Below are 19,654 nucleotides of genomic sequence, written 5' to 3'. Positions count from 1 at the left end.
GGGCTGGCAACGTCGACGTTCAACTTCGACGTTGCGCGGCACCACATCGAAATAGGCGCTGCGAGGGTACGTCTACACGCCAAAGTAGCACACATCGAAATAAGGGTGCCAGGCACAGCTGCAGACAGGGTCACAGGGCGGACTCAACAGCAAGCCGCTCCCTTAAAGGGCCCCTCCCACACACAATTGCACTAAACACCACAAGATACACAGAGCCAACAACTGGTTGCAGACCCTGTGCCTGCAGCATGGATCCCCAGCTGCCGCAGCAGCAGCCAGAAGCCCTGGGCTAAGGGCTGCTGCCCACGGTGACCATAGAGCCCCGCAGGGGCTGGAGAGACAGCATCTCTCAACCCCCCAGCTGATGGCCGCCATGGAGGACCCAGGAATTTCGACGTTGCGGGACGCAGATCGTCTACACGGTGCCTACTTCGACGTTCAACGTCGAAGTAGGGCGCTATTCCGATCCCCTCATGAGGTTAGCGACTTCAACGTCTCGCTGCCTAACGTCGAAGTTAACTTCGAAATAGCGCCCGATGCGTGTAGCCGCGACGGGCGCTATTTCGAAGTTAGTGCCGCTACTTCGAAGTAGCGTGCACGTGTAGACACAGCTTAAGTGGGGTTGGAGCCTGGGGATGGTGGAGGGACAGTGTTCCCAACAAGCTGAATATTTGGGTGGCTACCCAGGAGAGATTCAATTGCTGTCTAGCAGAGGGCCCAGAGTTTGCAAAATGTGTTTCTATGGCAGAGCACATCTGCATACGCATTGGTGCACATGATAAACTGAATTCTTCATGAGAATGGAAAAATAAAAGGAACACTGGTGAGAGACCACAACAACAAAAGAGGGTGGTTATTAGGGGCCTGTGTCCTGGACGTGTAGGGCCCTTCTTGGCTAACTTGGATGCACACCTTCTCCAACAGACATCTCCACTTTCCAGTGCTGGCTGAGGAAAAACTGACAAAAATTGCTCTGGAACTTGGCATGGGAGCCTGTGACTCCAGTGCCCCAGTTCAATTCACTCATCTACCAGTCTTCCTTGGACTCTCCATTCTCCATCTGTAAAATGGGGACACGAATGCCCTTCCCTACCTCATAGTGGTGCTCAGAGGACGCTGTTAAGGGAATTCTCCACACTACTACTAAGTAGTCCGACGCTGCAACTGCAGGGGTAGTAACTCTCCATTAAAAACAAGCCAACCAACCAACCCCCGCTCTTTCCGGAGGCCTTGCCCGCACACCCTGCTGCGCACGTGAACGCCAAGCAGTCCAGCGCCGCTAGGGTGCAGGCTCGGGCGAGGCGTGGAGTGCGGCCTCGGAAAAGCAGTGGGGCAGGCAGCAGATGGGGGGTGGGGCGCCGCTGGAAGGCAGCTCAGTACGAGCAGCCGGGATCAGTGGGGGGCTGGAGAATTTCAGCCGGACCACGAGAGAAGGCAGCGGGCGTGGGAGCGGGGCCCCGGGCTGCGCGGTGGCTGCGCCAGCAGGTCTCACGCAGCTCCCGCGAGCCGGGTTTAGCGGGAGCAGCGTCTTGCCCCGGGAAGGAGGGTGGGGACCAGCGCCGCAGAGACCAGCCACCTGGCCCCCTGTCGGCGCGCAGCTGACTGCGCGGAGAGCCGCCGTGCTTGGCCCCCGGAGCGGCGCTTGCGCACTGCGGGCCCCGTCCCTCCCCCAAGTGGAAGCGGCTACAGAGGGGAGCGAAGGCGGCAGGCGGGAGCGGGGAGCGAGCGCTGAGCCGCTGGCCCCGGCGGGAGCGCGGCGCCACCCAGCTCGCCGGCAACTCCACCCCTCCGCCCACCCCCTGCGGCCGCGCCGGCGGCTCTCGCTGCCCCGGCGCAGGAGACGCAGCTGCTCAACACGTTGCTGGCGGGGCGCCCAGGGCTGCCGCTGCCCTCTGACAGGGCGGGCCGGCGGGAGGAGCCGCTTGGCTGCTGCTCGTGCCGTGGGCTAATGTCCCCTTGCGGGTCAGCCCTGCCCCGCGAGGAGGAGCGCTAAGCCCCGAGCCTGGCACAGCGCCCAGCGCGGCACCTGTTTCCTGCGAGGCGCTGGGGAGCGGGCGGCGCTGTCCGCGATGACCCGGCGGGGGGCGGGGGTCGCCGCTCCGCAGAGACCTCCCCGCGCGATGGAGGCAGGGCGGCGGGCTAAGGACACCAGGCAGAGAACGGGAACGGGCGGCGCCAGACCCGGGCCGGGGCAACTCTTCCCCCAGCTGGCGGCGGGCAGGGCGGCGTGACCTGACGGAGGCGCGGCCGCCTCTCAGCTTCGCTCATTCGGAGACGTTGATGCAACTTCTGGAGGCTCGTCCCGACGTGCTGGCGGGGGCGCGATCCCGCCTCGGCCCGCAGCTCATTGGCCCCCTGGGCGCGCTCGGGTTCCTCTCGCCCTCGGCTGGCGAAAGGACTCCAACTTGCGAAGTGCAAAGGCTCCGCGGCGCCCGCGCTCCAGCCCAGCCCCGCTCTCGCGCTCGCCAGCCCTGCGCAGCTGGGGCCGGGCGTGGGGCGGGTGTAGGGGGTTGTCAGCGGCAGCGACATGGGTCAAACGCGCAACACTCCCAGCTCGGGCCGCGGCGCCTTATAAAGGGGGAGCCCCGCAGCGCGCGGGCAGCGCACCGCCATGCAGCCCCGCCGCGCGCCCTTCGCCTTGCTCGTGCCCCTCCTCGGGGCTTTGACGCCCTTCGCCCAAGTGGCTGCCCCGCAGGCCCCCTTCGCTGGAGCGGCGCTGGCGGGGAGTGAAGGCTGGCGGCGGGCAGCCCCCGGGCCGCTCCAGCGCGAGCTGCCGCCCCCCAGAGAGCAGAGCCGCCGGCCCGTCCGTGTCTTCAGTTTCGAGAGCGATGCCGGGGGTCCCTCGCCGAAGGCGCTCGCCGGCAGCGCCAAAGCCACAGCCCCGCGCGCAGCGGAGGAAGAGGCTGCCCCTGTGCACTGGGCTCGGGGTTTGGCTGCTCTCCGCGGCGCCGTGAGGGGCAGCGGCAGCAGCGTTCCCGCCGGGGAGCCTAGGGGGCAGCCTGATGCCGGGAGCAGGGGCCGGCCGGCCGCTCTGGGACTTGGAGGATACTCGCTTTCCCGGACGCTTGCCGGGCACGGGGAGGAAAATGGCAGGAGTGCGAGGCGCAGCCTCGAGACGCCTGCCCGGCGCAGGAGAGGAGCCGGCGAGCTGCAGGGCGGGGGCAAGGGAGGAAGCAGGAGCCCTAGTAGCGACCTGGCCAAGCCTCTCAGCGGCTCCCCGGCCAGCCCGGCTCCGACAGCCCAGGGCCACGGCGAGGAGAGGGATTCCCCCCAGCTGCTGCCTTTGAATGGCTCCTCCCGCGCGGGGCTGGAGCGGGGCGCTGGAGCCCGCAGCAACGGGACAAGCCGCCGGGCCCGGCTCAAGAACCCCTTCTACCCGCTGACCGAGGAGTCCTACGGCGCCTATGCGGTCATGTGCCTGTCTGTGGTCATCTTCGGCATCGGGATCATGGGCAACATGGCAGTGATGTGCATCGTGTGCCACAACTACTACATGAGGAGCATCTCCAACTCCCTGCTGGCCAACCTGGCCTTCTGGGACTTCCTCATCATCTTCTTCTGCCTGCCCCTGGTGATCTTTCAGGAGCTCACCAAAAAGTGGCTCCTGGCAGATTTCTCCTGCAAAATCGTACCATACATCGAGGTAACTACAGTTTTCATAATAATTATTAATGATAAATAACGAAGAGTAAATTAATACTGATCGCTTGCTTTATGTAGGGCCTTCATTCTCAAGTACCTTATACTCTTAGGTAAACTTCCAACACTGGGATCCTAATCCCACCCAGGGCAACCAGGTCTGCAGAAAGAGGAGGCCTCAGGTAGAGAAGTGAAAAGAAATGTATAGTTTGTGTGTCCACTTGCTTTGTATTACTAGCATGGTAATGGTACAGATGCTCAAGGGAGTCTTTGCCTAATGGGTGTGTGGCAGCAATATGCCCTCCTTGGAACAGTCAGATCACTAGGTCTTCTGTATGGCACATCAAAAAAACAGATTAACTTTTCTTTTTGGTCGTTTATATATGACGTGTGGAGACTGGGTGCAGTCATTACAGCCAGGGTCAGTTTATTTTACTCCCAAAGACCTCCCATTCCCTAAATTTTTTAAAATAAGGGTTAATTAATTTGCTCCACACCTAATTACATAAGAAATTGAGCAATATGTTGGTTGGTTTACAGAGTTACTAATTCTTAGGTATTTCTTGCATAATCATGAAATCTGATAAAAGATATTGCTCTCACTCCATGATCCTACTGCACTTCTGTTGCCTCTTATGACTCTAAATGGAAAACATCTTTAAAACTGTTTGTCTTTCTTTATGCACAATTTATCCTGTGGTGAGGGAGGTGCCTTTAAAGTCAAAGAACCGTGAATGTCGTATGTGCATGATTAATTTATCCTTCTACTTCCAAATCTCACAATTATTTGTTTTCTCTTAAAGTGACCTTAGGTTTCATTAAATTCCTAGCCTCTTGGCAACTGTTCAGACACTCTGCCTTTCATCCAGCTGGCTAGAAACCTGCTACTATTCAGATTGTCCACTTGATTTTTTTTACTGGAAGCAGAATACCGGAGCTTGCTGGTCATGTGTAGCCTGTAATTCTGGCCAGCTGTGCTATGTGGCTTTGACACTATGGCTATGTACACATCAGAGTGATCTGTCTACAGAAGTTACTGTGGGAAGATACCTTTGACAAAACTTCTGTCAACAGATCGTGGCCAGACTGCAAAGTGGATCAAAAAAGTGATCTGCTAACTTGACAGAGAACGGCTAGGCTGCCCAGCTGCTTTCTGGACAAAACAGCCAACTGGAAGTACAGCAGACAAGGATGCTCCATGTCCCGGAAGCCCTGTCTGTTGATGGAGAGCCTCTGGAATGTCCAGACTGGCCTTCTGTAGACAGAATGTCTTGGGAATCTGCATGTTTCCCAGGTGTGGTCAACAAAAAGCCAAATTTGTTGACAAAACCCTCTCGTGCAGACATAGCCCATATGTGTAACATTATTCCTTTACCTAAATGTATGGGGCAGTTCAGCAAAAAATAACTGTTGATTAGCTAGTCCCTTAATGGCTTATTAGGCACATGGGAAGCCAAGTATACTTGAATTAATATTTATAGTGTCAATTTCCACAGCCCTTAGGTGCATTGAATAAAATATAAGCAAACAGTGACATATTTTAGGGATTAGGATCAGACATGTAATCATTAAAATAGCTATATGCTTAATGTTGCCTAACTTATGAACAGAAAAATCAAGAAAACTTGGTTATTCATAACCAAATTTATTTTCTTTGAGAATGGGTGGCTAGTAGTGACTATTATGATGGTGATAAAACTAAATTTTCTTATTTTAAAAACTTATTTTACCAATAATTAATACACAAAGTGGCATTCATTTCTATGCAATTGATATCTTGTATATTAAACATATACCAAGGCTTTCCTAACCTCCTAATTTTCCTATGCTGCATTTTCAAACACCATTGAAAACATATTTTCTTATCACTGTGGTGCTGATTCCTGTTAGATGTCAGTAATTTAAAATGGCTTTTACATCCTGTATTATCTCACAGTTGCACGGTATGGCCAAATTGTTTTTGAAATTTAATTGCTTATATTATCAAAGCTTGAGTCACAAAAAATCGACATACTTTTTAAACCAGAGAACGATTATGAGACATCCTTATGCTTTAATGTCAATGTTTAAATATGTGAGAGAGAAATATAATTTTCAAGACATCCATAAGCAGCTAACTTTATACACATTTAATCAATTAACTATATAGCATTTTAAGAGTGGCAGTTTTTGAAGTTAGATTAATAGTACAGTAAACCCTCAAGATACGTGCAGTCAAGTTGTACATCTTGAGTTAACACGACTGCTGCCCCTGACAGGAGAGGAAACCACTCCTGTCAGGGATGGCAGCCTGACTCGCAGCTGCCATCCTGGACAGGAAACCTCTCCCGTCGAGGGCACCAGCTGCGATTCAGGCTGCTGCCCCTGACAGGAGTGGTTTTCTGGTCTCCAGAGTGGCAGGGAGCTGGGAACCAGGCAGCTGCCTGAGTCCGGGCTCCACTCTGCTTGCAGAGCCAGGAAACTGACCAGGGCAGTAGCTCTGGTTAGTTTCCTGGCTCTAAGGAGCAGAGGGGAGCTGGAACCAGGCTGTCCCTGGTTCCCAGCTCTCCTCCACTGACTGGAGCCAGGAACTGAACAAGGCTGCTGCCCTGGTCAGTTTCCCCTCTTTGCAAGCAGAGGGGAGCTGGGTGCCAGGCTGCTGCCTGATTCCCAGCTGCCTGCCACTTGCAGGACCCAGGAAACTGACCGTCTGGTCATTTTCCTGGGTTCCACAAGTGGTGGAGAGGCAGGAACCAGGCTGTGGCTTGGTTCCAGGTTCTCTGCCACTCTGGGAGCCAGGAAACAGACTAGTTCTGCTGGGCCACTCAGTTTCCTGACTCCTGCAAGCCCAGGGAGCCAGGAACCAGGTGGGAACCTTGACTTGCACAAAAATTTGAGTTACGCATGGGTTTCAGAAACTCAGCCACTGTGTAACTCGAGGGTTTACTGTATAGACATTCAGTGGAGTTTTATAAAGTGTCGCAGTGACAGAGGATGTGTCGTCCTATGTCACACATGTGCTTTTGAAAATCCCATCTGTGGTTTCAAAGGTGCATAAAATTAGTTGCTCAGCTGAGAATGTCTGGTGGTCCAGAGCAAGTTGGATAACTCTAAGGTGACTTAGCCTTGCTTTGTATTGTATTAAAGTCTTAACCAAAGCAAATGAACTATGCTGAACAGTCTTAGTTTAGCAATTTATGCCTAATTGCTATCTATTAGTGCTGCCAAATGGGTGTTAATTGTGCAGAAAATGTTTAACAAGCACATACAAGCAATTATAAAATTGTGTACACTTCTTTGAAAATAGATTTATTTAAAGGCTTTTTTTTGTCTGAGCTTCCAGCAGTGTATCTGAAATGTTGACTGTCTTGTATCTGAAAAGTTGACCCTCTGAATAATATCTAATTTTAAAATACACTTTCTGCGTTTAATAAAGATCTGTTGTAGACAACCATATACAAGCATATCTGCACCCAAAATCTGCCACCTTTGGGTCACTTGTAGATGTCTTTTCAACTACACAGCTGGGAAACTCAGGAAAAGAATATTGAACACCTTCTGGAGAATTAGCCTTAACTGATAAACAAAGGCTCCATTGCCCCTTACATGTCTGATGAGAGGAGAGCACACTGATAATCATAGCTTGGGAAGGTGTCGAAGCTATGAGTGCCAATAGGTTTGTTTTCCCATCCACTCTCCTTGCTGTTTACTCTCTCAAAGGGGTGTTAGGACTGGCACTCAAGTCAGAGGAGAAGATGTCGGTGGGCCAGATGAGCGAGTCAAGCAGCACTATGAAGGCAATTAGCCTTGTCACATTCCCTCTCTGGGCATTGGGACCCTCAGCTTCATCGTGTTTGGGTGAACCTCATGTCTGTAAAGGAAGAATTAGAGGAAAACTCAGAGAACACAAAAGATGGTGTTTCCATTCCCTGTCATGACATGGAGCATCTTTATACCCCCTCCCCATAGTTTGTTGTTTATTTATTATCCTAATTAGGCTGTAATAGAAAGGAATATGGTAATGAGCAATATTAATGATACTAGCACTTTTCTTCCTCAGAGTTTCACAAACATTAGCTAAATAGATTTCACAAACCTGCTGTGAAGTGGAACTTCTATAGTTTGGAAATTGGAAGCAGACAAGTTAAGTAATCCATGTCAGGCCACAATTTCAGATGAATGTAAAGTTGTGTCAACCATGATTAGAAACTGTACCCAATTTTCAGGCTTTAATTGGAGCCTCTCTCTATTCATGTGTCCTGGTTTTAGAGGCTAGAACAAAAATGTGTCTGATTTGATTAAGGTAAGTTATAAATAGATAGCAATCTTTAATATGGAATGAAAAAAGTTATGTATTGACAGCCTGAATTGTATAGGTATCGGGCAAGGGATAGGATCATAGAATTCTAGGGCTGGAAGGGACCTCAGGAGGTCATCGAGTTCGGCCCCCTGCCTAAATCTGGATCAACCCTAACAAAATCCTCATGGCCAGCACTTTGTCAAGCTGTGATTTAAAACACCTGTATGGATGGAGATTCCACCATCTCTTTAGGTGACACATTCCAGCGCTTCACCACTCTCCTAGGGTGTGTCTACACTTGCATTCCTAGTTCGAAAGAGGTATGCAAATGAGGTAAATCAAAAATGCAAACTAGGTATAAATTTGGATATTCAGCACCTCATTTGCATATTCTAATTTCAAAAGGGCTTCTTTCGAAAGAAGGCGGCCAAGGTAGACGCTGCTCTTTCAAAAGTAAACTCCATCTTTGAAAGAATCCTTCTTCCCATCAGCTCATTAGAATATGCAAATGAGGTACTGAGTACAGAAATTTACACCTCATTTGCATTTTCAATTTACCTCATTTGCATGCCTCTTTCAAAAGAGGAATGCACGTGTAGACACACCCCTAGTGAAATAGTTTTTACTAATATTCAACCTCCCCCACCCCCTCAGTAACTTGACACCATTGCTCCTTGTTGTGCCATCCCTCTCTACTGCCTCTCGCCATCCTCTTTAGGGCCCCCATCAGGAAGTTGAAGACTCCTATCAAATTGCCCCTCACTCTTCTCTTCTGCAAACTAAATAAGCCCAAATCCCTCAGCCTGTCCACATAGGTCATGTGCTGCAGCGCCCTACTCATTTTCATTGCTTTCTGCTGGATCTGCTTCAGTACATCCATCTCCTTTCTGTACAGCGGGGAGCCCAGAACTGAATGCAACACTTCAGATGTGGCCTCACCAGTGCTGAATAGAGGGGAATAATAACATCTCTAGATCTGCTGGAAATGCTCCTCCGAATGCTCCTCCTAATGCCTTCTTGGCTAGAAGGGCACACAGTTGACTCATATCCAACCTCTAACCTTCTGTAATCCCAGGGATGTAGAACATATTACGCTTTGGTTGCTGATTCAAATCTAGCTCAGGCTGGTAGTGAATAAAAAGTCAGCATCTTGTGATGTCTTGTTTGTTGATTTTTTTTAATGCAGGGTTTGTGGCCTCGATTCAAATCACTGAGAAAAAAATCATTGATTTAAATGAAGTTTCCAAATTATAACTTCACATATTAAAACAATGGTGCAAAATCTGATCACTAAATCATATTATATTAATTTACAACTCAGTACATTTTACAACATAGAGGAGGGTATACTTTGTATAGTATTTTTAGATAACTTGATTTTTATTAATTCAGGAAATAGTATGCAATGTCCATTACCAGTGTCAGCAGCAGTATACAGGTTGAACTTCTCTCATTCAGCACCCTTTGGATCTGAGTGGTGCTGGACGAGAGAATTTGTCTCACTATGGGAGCTCAGTACTGTCTAGCAGCATCACCAACATTTCCACTGCTTTGTGGGTTCTTAGAAGACATTTAGGGGTAAATTACAGCTAAATAACTGTACAAGCCACTGAGACCCAGGACTGGTGGCTGTAAACAAACTTTATGGAGCCATGGGAAACTTGGCCATACCCATAATAAGTGGTCATTTGGCTAACTAAAAGCATGCTGGATTATGTAATTTGCTGGACGAGAGAGTTTCAGATTAAAAAGTTTCAGCCTGTATTAGGAATGATAAAAACTAAATCACACAGACAAATAAAAGTTTTCCTATTTTTTCAGCTCCAAGTCAATTTCTTAGACTTGTGTCAATAATACCAAAGGATGAAAATATTCCCTCTGTGCCTGCAGAGGAAACTACTCCTGTGAAAAGTTGGCTCAGCAATGGAAGGAGCTTTGCTTCAAAGTGCATAGCTAATGATTGCCACCAATTCAAGGGAGTGACTTTGTTCAAAGCATCTTCAGTAAATATATACTGACTATACGCTTTCACTCCAGCCCTGAAATTTTGTTATGACTGGCATAACTGAGGAATGATTTTTAGATACTCATGCCATGGCAGCAGTAGCATCTTCAGAAGTTAGGCATCTCTCTACTTTGTTGCTTGAAATACGTTTAATTGTAGCACTGCTGCTAAAGGTGCCAATGGATGTTGCAGAAAAACAATCTAAGTCTCAAACACTTAAATGGGATCCTGAAACAAAAATAAAAAAAAATGATTTTGAATAGTTACTCTTAGTTCTTCTCACTCTATTATTGGGTTAATCATACATTTTTTTCAGCAAGTATGTAGATCTGATTTCAAGTTAGCAAAAAAGCAAAAATCAACTGTACTTGGAGTGCACTTCCTTTTAGTGTAAGCCTCATTGAACTTGCTAGCACTTTGGTTTTTCAGAAAACAAATCCAAGATGGGGATCACTTGGAAAAGCTGAGTTATGGTGAGATTAAATAGGAAATAGACTTATGGCATCACTATTATGGTCTGTATCCATGGTGTTCCAAAATATATGTAATATAAAATAAGAAAGTAACATTCAGGCTGCATCTACAGTAACAAGTTCTTTGAAAAGATTTTTCAAAAGAATGGGGCTTTTTCGAAAGCTCTTGTAGAGTGTCTACACACAAAAAGCGTTCTTTTTAAAGTAAATCAAAATAGGGTGGTGCTCCTTTCGAAAGCGCGCTTCCTTTCCCGTTTCAGGAAGAGCACCTTGCTTTGAAACCTTCTTTCAAAAGAAAATGTGTGTAGATGTCCTGCAGTCCTTTTTTCGAAAGAGCAGTCCTTGTGGAGCCTGATTTTTTTAAATCACTGGTCCCTTCTTTTGAAAGAGTGGGGGCTGTGTGGACACTCCCTTTTGAAAGAGAAGCTTGCTCTTTTGATCCACTTTTTTGTGTGTGGGTGCACTCTTTTGAAAGAAGTTCTTTCATAAGAGATCTTCTGGAAGAGCTTCTTTCAAAAGATCTCTGTAGTGTAGGCGTAGCCTCAGTGGTAACTGGCAACTCTAGATTACTCTTACTGTAGTTTCTGTACTGTGTACTTGGATGATAGATTCTAAATCTAGCTAACTAATTAAACAAGCCATAAGGATTTACTACACTGAACTTTTTTTGTAGCAACATCCAACATCACATATAGCTTCGGAATTATTTTGTTAAATCATATTTATACTAAGAGGCACAGAAAGAGAGTCTTGAAGAATGATGCATTGGAAAGTGAATTATTTAAATTACTAACCAACTGATCTACATTGTTTTTCAGACATATCAACATGTCCATCCACACCATTTTCTTCCCAATAAGCAGTTTTTCTTATGATGTTTTATTCTCACAGCTAGGACCTGCATCATCATCATGCACTGCTTATGTTACCCACACACCTATGCATGGTCAACTGTCCCATGTAGTGGTAATTAGAACACTTCACAGAGAAAGAATAAGCGTCCTTTACAGCCTAAACTAAGAGCCAGCTGACCTTTAGTTCAAGCTGTAGAGGTCCCCATACTAATTTCCAGAGGTCCCAGCTTTGAGTCTGCCTATGGGCAGTTACACTTCAAATATTTTCCTTTTTTACCCAGGGAAGGAATTTCTTCACAATATTCACAGGTAGGATCTCTCTTACACCTAGAATCCATGACACTTTTTTTCTGGCAAGAGTGGAGAGGGATATAGGAAGCTGTGTGTGTGCTGAATAATGTCTTCCCTTTTTCTTTACTGTCCATACCATATGTTCCTACATACAGTCTCTCAATCTTTAAGGCAATGTTCTGACAAACTCCTCTGCCATACATGGACCATCCCTATATAAGCACAGACTGAAACCTATCCTATTCAGCTTGTGTCTTTCTCTCCACATTACTGAAGTCTGCTAAGAAACAAACTGAAAGCCCAGAACTTTCAAGAAGCAAGAGCAGGTAGTTAGTCTGGATAGACTAGAGCCACTAAGTTATTTTTATGTTACTGTAAGAGTAGATGTAGCTGTTGGTGATGAGATTTAAATGTTAATTGCTATTTTTAAACTCAAAAATTAATTTTTTATTGATTTTAAAAAAATCAAATCTGATTTTAAATAAAAAATCCGAGTTTTTTCTTTTACTTTTTCTTATTAAAATCATTGTTTATATTCATCCTGCTGGTGGGCAATTTCCAGCTCCCTTTGGCCACCACAATGATTCTTAGTGGCAAGCAGGTAGAGGCTAGCATAGTCTCCTTCTGCATTTAAGATCAGTTCATTCAGTAGCTCTTAATGTAGAGTGACCCCCAGTTACAACAGAAATTGTTTCTGAAAACCTTTCCCATGCAGCCATAAAGAAAGGTCATGCCTCTGGCCTGGGAAGTCATGCCTTAATCTACATTTTTGTCTGGTTTTTCTGTCAACACTTCTTCCTTAACCCTTTCTTTGCCAGTATTATTTCAGTTGCCTGTCACCACTCACTTAATCTGTGTCTCCTCCTTGATCAGCTAAAGGATCTAAGTCTATAGTTCTGGAGGCCAGGACTGCGTGTTGTGGGAGAACTGCCAACCGTAGATGTAGGACTGAGTGATGAAAGCTTTAAAACATTCAGTTAGCTGCTGATGTGAATGAGAAGAGACAGGTAGAGTAGGACAGAAGGGCAGGAGAGGAGATACGAGGCAATAAGATGGCTTATTCCTCCAGTGGATGTTTTCATGAATTTAGTGTCACTGTTAAATGACTCAGACCCATCAGAAAGGTCTTTGACACAGTTGACTAATGCCTGGGAAGTTAATGATCCAAGGACTATGCTTACAATTGGCCCTGGTACCCAATAAAATCCTGTTTTAACATACATCTTAAGTACGTGCAATATCTTGTAAATATTTTTAAAGGAATAACATTAAAATAATCTAATTGAAGAATTTTCATGCCACAGTATTTTCTGGGTGGGTTTTGTTGATGAGAAGGAGGGGAAATCTATCATTTCCTTCTCTCTCCTAATTAAGGTTTTACTGAAAGAGACAGTTTGAGGAGTTTAGTTTCCCCTTAGCAGATTGGATTTGTTTTCGTTTAGTTGAAAATATGGAATTTGCCATTCTGATCAAATAAGAGAAACATCAACCTTACCTGCTGGTATCTTCATGAATATCTAAGGAGTGAAGAAAAGCTCTGTGATATGAGAGATCCACAATGAACTAAATCAGAAAGTTAAATGGGGATGGTCTGGTAAACTTAAAAGTATAAATTAATCCTTTAAAATCAAAGGCATAATTAGCCTGATTCACCAGTTTTAAACTAGTAAAACTAAGTGATATCTGGATTTTGAAATAAAGACTGAAACAGTTGCACAGATTCTTAGCTGGAGTAAATTGCTGTAATGCCATCTAAACCAATGGAGCACCGCAGATTTACATCATTTCATGATCTGGCCCTTTGTCTTTACTACCTTATTGTACTTCTTGATTGAAGATCTGTTTTCAGTGAGTTATCTGAGTTCTGCAATTATTTAGGCACAGTACCATGGGTTAATGGTAGAACTTCATTCATTGCTATCCACGTCCACAGTTTTCTCTGTTTACCCATTTGTAGCACTTCTCTCTTTAACATATATTTGAAGCTCATGTGCGGCTTGCTAATGGAGACACACACTTAAAGTAACACTGCTTATAACCAAGTAGACTGAATACCCTGGGTCCAAATTCTCCCTCCTCACACAGGCTGTGATAAATATGCATTGATCTCAGTGGTCATTACTCATTTCCTGCAAGAGGTACAATCAGACCCCAGAATTGTGATTGTGCCTTGAGGAAAGGCAGTTAGAGTAAATATCTGTTCATAACTATTTCAGAGAATCTAGGAAAGATTTATAATATTCCATGGAATCATTCAATTCACTAATGTTTTTATAAGAGGAAACTACTACATGAGCCAGACACATTCTAGCATTATGTAGCATATTTCATCAGTAAACCAACAGTTGCATTTTGAGAGCTGACTTCTCGTGTTCCTAGCTGTTTCATCTTGCCCTGTTGCCCTATCTTAAACCTTTAAGTTGTCAGTCAGATAATATGACAGGAACCCCATAGGTTATATTTGTTTGTGGTAGACATGCCTTCTTTTGTTAGTTGTGTTCTAACAACTGCCACATCTAATGTTTTAGCCATGGCAAAACACGATGCAATGAGACTGAGATCACTAAAAGCAGGTGCTTGTCTCAGAGGGGTAGCTGTGTTAGTCTGTAGCTTCACAGATAACAAGCAGTTCTTTAGCACCTTCGAGGCTAACAAATTTATTAGGTCATGAGCTTTTGTGGGTAAAACACACTTCTTCAGATGGATGGAACAAAAAAAATAGAATCTGTTGTTTATATAACTGGGATAAGTAAGGAGGGAAAAATGGGGTTACCAGTCACAGTCTCTGTGCCAAAGGATGAATGGACACAAAATGGACATGGGACATTAGAATACACATAAACCTATAGGGGAACACTTTAACTTCCCTGGACATTCAATAATGGATTTAAATGTAGCCCTTTTTCTACAAAATAATTTTACCACAAGATTACAGAGGGAGGAATCTGAATTGGAATTCACTTATAAATTTGACACATTTAACCTGGACCTGAACAGAGATCTTAACTATCTTATGCACTACAAGGGCAATATTCCCCCCTTTGATATTCTCAGGAATGGAATACATCCTACTTAATGTGATGCTTCCAGTGGTCCTGCTAGTGACAGGTAACTCCTTTTCCCTGCTTACTTCTCTACCCACATCCCTCTGTAAACCTTGGGTTCTATTTTTCCATTCCATTCATCTAAAGAAGTCAGTTTTAGTGACAAAAGCTCATGACCCAATAAAGGTGTTAATCTCTGAGGTGCTACAGGACTGTTTGTTATTTGAGGAGGTGCTTATGTTACTCAATTAGAATATACCATATAAAAAAGCAAAAGTTTACAAAAAAACAGTCTCTCTTCATCTCTGTTGATTTTTGTAGTTTCCTCACCATTTTAAGACTAAGCAAGGGAAGTTTAGGTTAGACATTAGGGAAAACTTCATAAATCACCTAGGGAGACTGTGAAATCTCCACCACTGGAGTTTTTTAAGAACAGGTTAGACAAACACTTGTCAGGGATGATGTGTGCAGGGGCTGTACTTGAGAACCTCTTGAAGTTTCTTCCATTTCTTTGATTCTGTGATCATTCCCTTCCCTACATATGTAGCTGGATGTTGACCCATTTGGTATTCATGTTGGAAGATAAAGTGGTTAAAGATATTGATGTCAAGAATACATAACACATTTACATATATCAGAAATAGTAAATTTGCTACGGTGACTTCCTAGTACCTGTTCATGAAAACTCTTTTTATTAGTGCCTTTAATCATTGATTCTTTTTAATGCTTATTAAAGATTTTCCTGTAACTCTAATTTATCTTTATTTTTGCCAGTATTGCAATGCTTTTCTTTGAGCTTTATCAGACAGTTTAATTCTCAGAATTAATAGGTTCACTGATTAAAAATGTTTACAGTGCTGCTTTGTTGTCATTAATTATTCCTCCCATTCCAGTTAATTAATAAGAGATTGCATCTTATTCATTCCCTCTCTCAGGAAACTGCTTCAGAGAGTTACTCAACTAAACCAAAGCCTAACAGTTCTAATCCCAACTGCCTAATATTTTGCAGTTACATTGAATTTTAGTATCAGATATGGCCATTAAATGCTGAACATAAATGATACATTTATGTAATTGTATATAATTGTACTATCTATCTTTGCCAAATCTTTTATTTGTAAAAAAGAGGAGCCATTGTTCAGCCAGTTCTCCCCACTTCACCCTAGCCAATCCCACAACTGGGGCTTGTCAATACCAGCAAGTACCGACACAAACGTGGCTAATCTATTATACAAGGAAGCATTAAATGAAAAGGAAATTTATTAAACAATTCCGATTGACATACCTTCATTGCCCTTTTGCACCAGAAGATAATAGGCAGAGCAGCAATCTATGAGAGTAAATGAGTTATGCTGCACCACAACAAGCTAGAAATGTGCGCTCTTTCTCCAATTGAGGTAAACAGGGGTTTTGTAGTTGAATGGAAGTAGAATTTATTGGAAACAGGATTGGACCAAATGTTTGTGGTCTTCTCACAAAGTTGTCTTTAAGAAATAAAATATGAACATTATAAAATTTATGAGGTATTATCTTTGTGACTGTAAAAGATCCTTACTCACACAAGGGCTGTGTCTACACTTTGAAGGGAGCATGGTAAGTAGGGTGTCGGGAGATTATTAATGAAGTGCTATGGTGCATATGCAGCACTTCATTAAGCTAGTTGGTGCCGCTACTTCGAAGTAGCGTGCACGTGTAGACGCAGCTATGGTCTTGTATCTCATCCCAGTGGTTAGAGACCAAGGTTCTGCTCCTATCTCTGGCTGCTTTAACTCAGCCCATGCTGTGTGGTCAAATAATCTGGGAGTCAGTGGAGCAGGGATTTAGGACTCCCACATCCCAGAAGAGCATCCTAGTTATTGGGACAGAGAGTCCTTCTCCCTTTTTCCTTCTAGCCCATTGAATGTTTAATTATTTGCACACAGTAGAATGGCTTCATCAGGAAATGTTGGCACTCCCTACTCTGACCTTAATATTCCATCATTCAGTGATTAGGACAGTCTCCTGTGACATCCGAGATGTGGATTCAAATCCCTGCATTACTCAGGCAGAGATGGGAGATATATGTAAAACAAGGACTTTTAAATGGAAAAATTTCAAATAAACAGACATTTTACAAGTGAATTTTATTGTGATGGAGCTGTGTACAAGGTAACGTTAACAGCTTTGGCTCTAGCCTGTGGTCCACTCCTATATTTGTTAAATATACGTCAGACAGCATCCATATTAAAAATGTGTTCCCTTTTCTTCCATACAGGTAGCTTCTCTTGGAGTCACTACATTCACACTATGTGCTCTCTGTATAGACCGATTTCGTGCTGCCACTAATGTACAGATGTATTATGAGATGATTGAAAACTGTACCTCAACAACTGCCAAACTGGCTGTTATATGGGTTGGTGCTCTGCTGTTGGCACTTCCGGAGGTTGTTCTACGCCAGTTGACAAAGGAAGACTCTGCATTTAGTGGCAGCCCACCTGGGGAACGATGTGTGGTAAAGATCTCTACTGAATTACCCGATACTATTTATGTACTAGCTCTCACATATGATGGTGCAAGACTCTGGTGGTACTTTGGCTGCTACTTTTGTTTGCCTACTCTTTTCACAATTACCTGTTCTCTGGTAACAGCAAGGAAAATCAGACAAGCAGAGAAAGCTTGCACACGAGGGAACAAGCGACAAATTCAGCTGGAAAGTCAGATGAACTGCACAGTGGTGGCTTTGACAATTTTGTATGGATTTTGCATCATTCCTGAAAACATCTGCAACATTGTCACTGCCTACATGTCCACAGGGGTCTCTCGGCAGACTATGGATCTCCTCCATCTCATTAGCCAGTTTCTTTTGTTTTTCAAGTCCTGTGTGACCCCAGTGCTCCTTTTCTGTCTTTGCAAACCGTTCAGTCGGGCCTTTATGGAATGTTGTTGTTGTTGCTGTGAGGAATGCATCCAGAAGTCTTCAACAGTGACAAGTGATGACAACGACAATGAGTACACCACAGAGCTTGAACTGTCCCCTTTCAGTACCATCCGCCGTGAAATGTCCACCTTTGCTTCTGTTGGCACTCACTGCTAATCAACTGTATGGCTTTATGTGCAGTACCCCAATTTTTTAAACTTCATACTTGTTGGAAGAAAATGGAAGAAAAATATCACTTATAAAACCCACTTTGTAAACTTTTGCATATTAACAGTTGCGCTTTGGAAAATAATTTCTGTTTAGTTATTAAAATGAGACCACGAGAGCCAATGTGAAGTTTTAAATAATTACATTTGGGATGGTGCTAGTGTTTTATTATTTGAGGTAGGGGGAACCCCGTCAACCTACTTTATTTAACTTCTTGCTAATTTTTTGATAATCACTGTAAATTGCTTACATAGACATTATGGAGTTTTTGAAAGGTGTTTAATGTAAAATGTGGTGGAAACTTTTGAAACTAGTTTTAATCAAATTTACTGTACAACATTGTGAGATGATTTGGAGTTTGGAAAATTTACAAGGTAGAAATAATAAATGAGATTTTATTCTTTAATTTTATTGTCTATCTCTATTTAACTGTTTAAATATTTTTAAATTGCCTTAATAAGGATAGAAATCTTTGCTTTGCACAGAATAATTTAAATTAACTATATATAATTTGCCATTCATGTACTCACCCTTGGAGACAGTAATTACCATACTTAAAGAAGATGCTTATAATGGAATTGGTTTTACATGAGTGGTTTTTAAGTGTGCATTATGAAGGTTCAATGTGTTACATTTAGCATTCCCTTTTTAACTAATAATTACAGTGGCCTAAGTTACTTTGATCTATTTGAGAAGTAAGATTGGCTTTCACCTTGAACTGTACGATGTGCGGTTTCGTTGCCTGAGAAGTTTTTTTTTTCACTTTTTTCTTCTTTAAATACATGCCCTCAATCTGCCTGTGTAACTCCCACTGACGAGAGTCCCACCACAGAGCCAGGGTACTGTTTTGCCATAGGTTTGGTGATAAGAAGCATTAGGGGCTGAAAGATGAGTGAATTCCCTTTTTTAAAACATAAATGCAGATACAAGGTCTGACCCAAAGCCGGTTGAAGTCAGTGGAAATACTTCACCTTCCTTAAGCATTGTTGGATCTGCAGCATGAAGGTTAGAAGTAGATACACTGTACACAAATCATGGGTATTAATAACATACATTTCCCAAAGATCACAATCCTCCACAGGCTAAAGCTTCACAACCCTTTTTTATATTAATCATGTTGTGGTTGGCTGATTGTTTCTGCCTACAGATCTGTTAAATTAGGAAATAAAATTTAGGATTTAAATTCTTGTTTTTTGCAGTGACAAAATCAGCATATTTTTGTCCTGTGGAATAAAGTGTGGGTATACTTATAATAGTCCACCTTTGACATTCTCTTTAAAAGTCTTGGCAAAATTGATGTGACTTCTGAAAAGAGATATATATTTTCCTTTATATGGGGTATGCGACATTTTACACATTTACCTGGTACATCTGCATGGGGAAAAGTAATTCCTCGTTACTTAAACATACACCAAATTCAACAGAAAACCTTGTTAATATGTATGGCTATGGTTATACTAGCACGCTTTCCCGAGAAAACCACAGTTTAGTTGCCAAAACTGGTGAGAGATCCACACACAAAATGTGTTTTGTGGACAGTTTGTCAACAAAACTCAGCACTTTCTCTGGCAGCATTTTCTCAGCCATGAGACACAATGCTGCTGTTGACAGATTCTGTCAACAAAAGAGTCTGTGTGGATGCTCTGGGGGGGAGGGGGGTCTTCTCTCAACAAACAGGGCATCCAGAACAATAGGCAGCCCTGTCTTCTGTGCTTCGAGGTGCCTGTTTTGTCAAGAGAGCAGCGGGGCAGTCTGACTGCTCTGTCAACAGAGCCAAGTGCTCTTCTGATTGGCTTTTGTATGTGGCTGCACTCTGTCGACAGAAATTTTGTCAGGAAATCAATTCCAACGGTGACCTCTATCTACAGGTCACTGTAGTGTAATCATAGCCTTTATGTGTCCACCCTATTCCTTGTATCTCTGAATTAAAATTGGACAACCTTTA

At 44.0% G+C, this 19,654-nt stretch overlaps 1 protein-coding gene across 1 annotated transcript; it reads left to right on the top strand.

Moving 5' to 3' along the window:
* Nucleotides 1–2,160: 2,160 nt before the first annotated feature.
* On the top strand, nt 2,161–18,205 carry GPR37 (G protein-coupled receptor 37). Its single transcript, XM_074984117.1, has 2 exons — nt 2,161–3,643; nt 16,840–18,205. Exons 1-2 carry the CDS (start codon nt 2,612–2,614, stop codon nt 17,656–17,658), a joined length of 1,851 nt encoding a protein of 616 aa, XP_074840218.1. The 5' UTR covers nt 2,161–2,611; the 3' UTR covers nt 17,659–18,205.
* The last annotated feature ends 1,449 nt before the right edge of the window (nt 18,206–19,654 follow it).

This window comes from Carettochelys insculpta, chromosome 1 (assembly GCF_033958435.1).
Source record: "Carettochelys insculpta isolate YL-2023 chromosome 1, ASM3395843v1, whole genome shotgun sequence".
Taxonomy (NCBI): Eukaryota; Metazoa; Chordata; order Testudines; family Carettochelyidae; genus Carettochelys; species Carettochelys insculpta.
The sequence above is the reverse complement of the archived record's forward strand: the minus strand, read 5'-3'. Positions and strand labels throughout refer to the sequence as shown.

Excerpts from the sequence above, each read along its gene's own strand:
- GPR37 (XM_074984117.1), top strand. The coding sequence starts at position 2,612 with ATGCAGCCCCGCCGCGCGCCCTTCGCCTTGCTCGTGCCCCTCCTCGGG. Across the intron at positions 3,644-16,839 it reads AAATCGTACCATACATCGAG|GTAGCTTCTCTTGGAGTCAC; the intron begins GTAACTACAGTT and ends TCTTCCATACAG.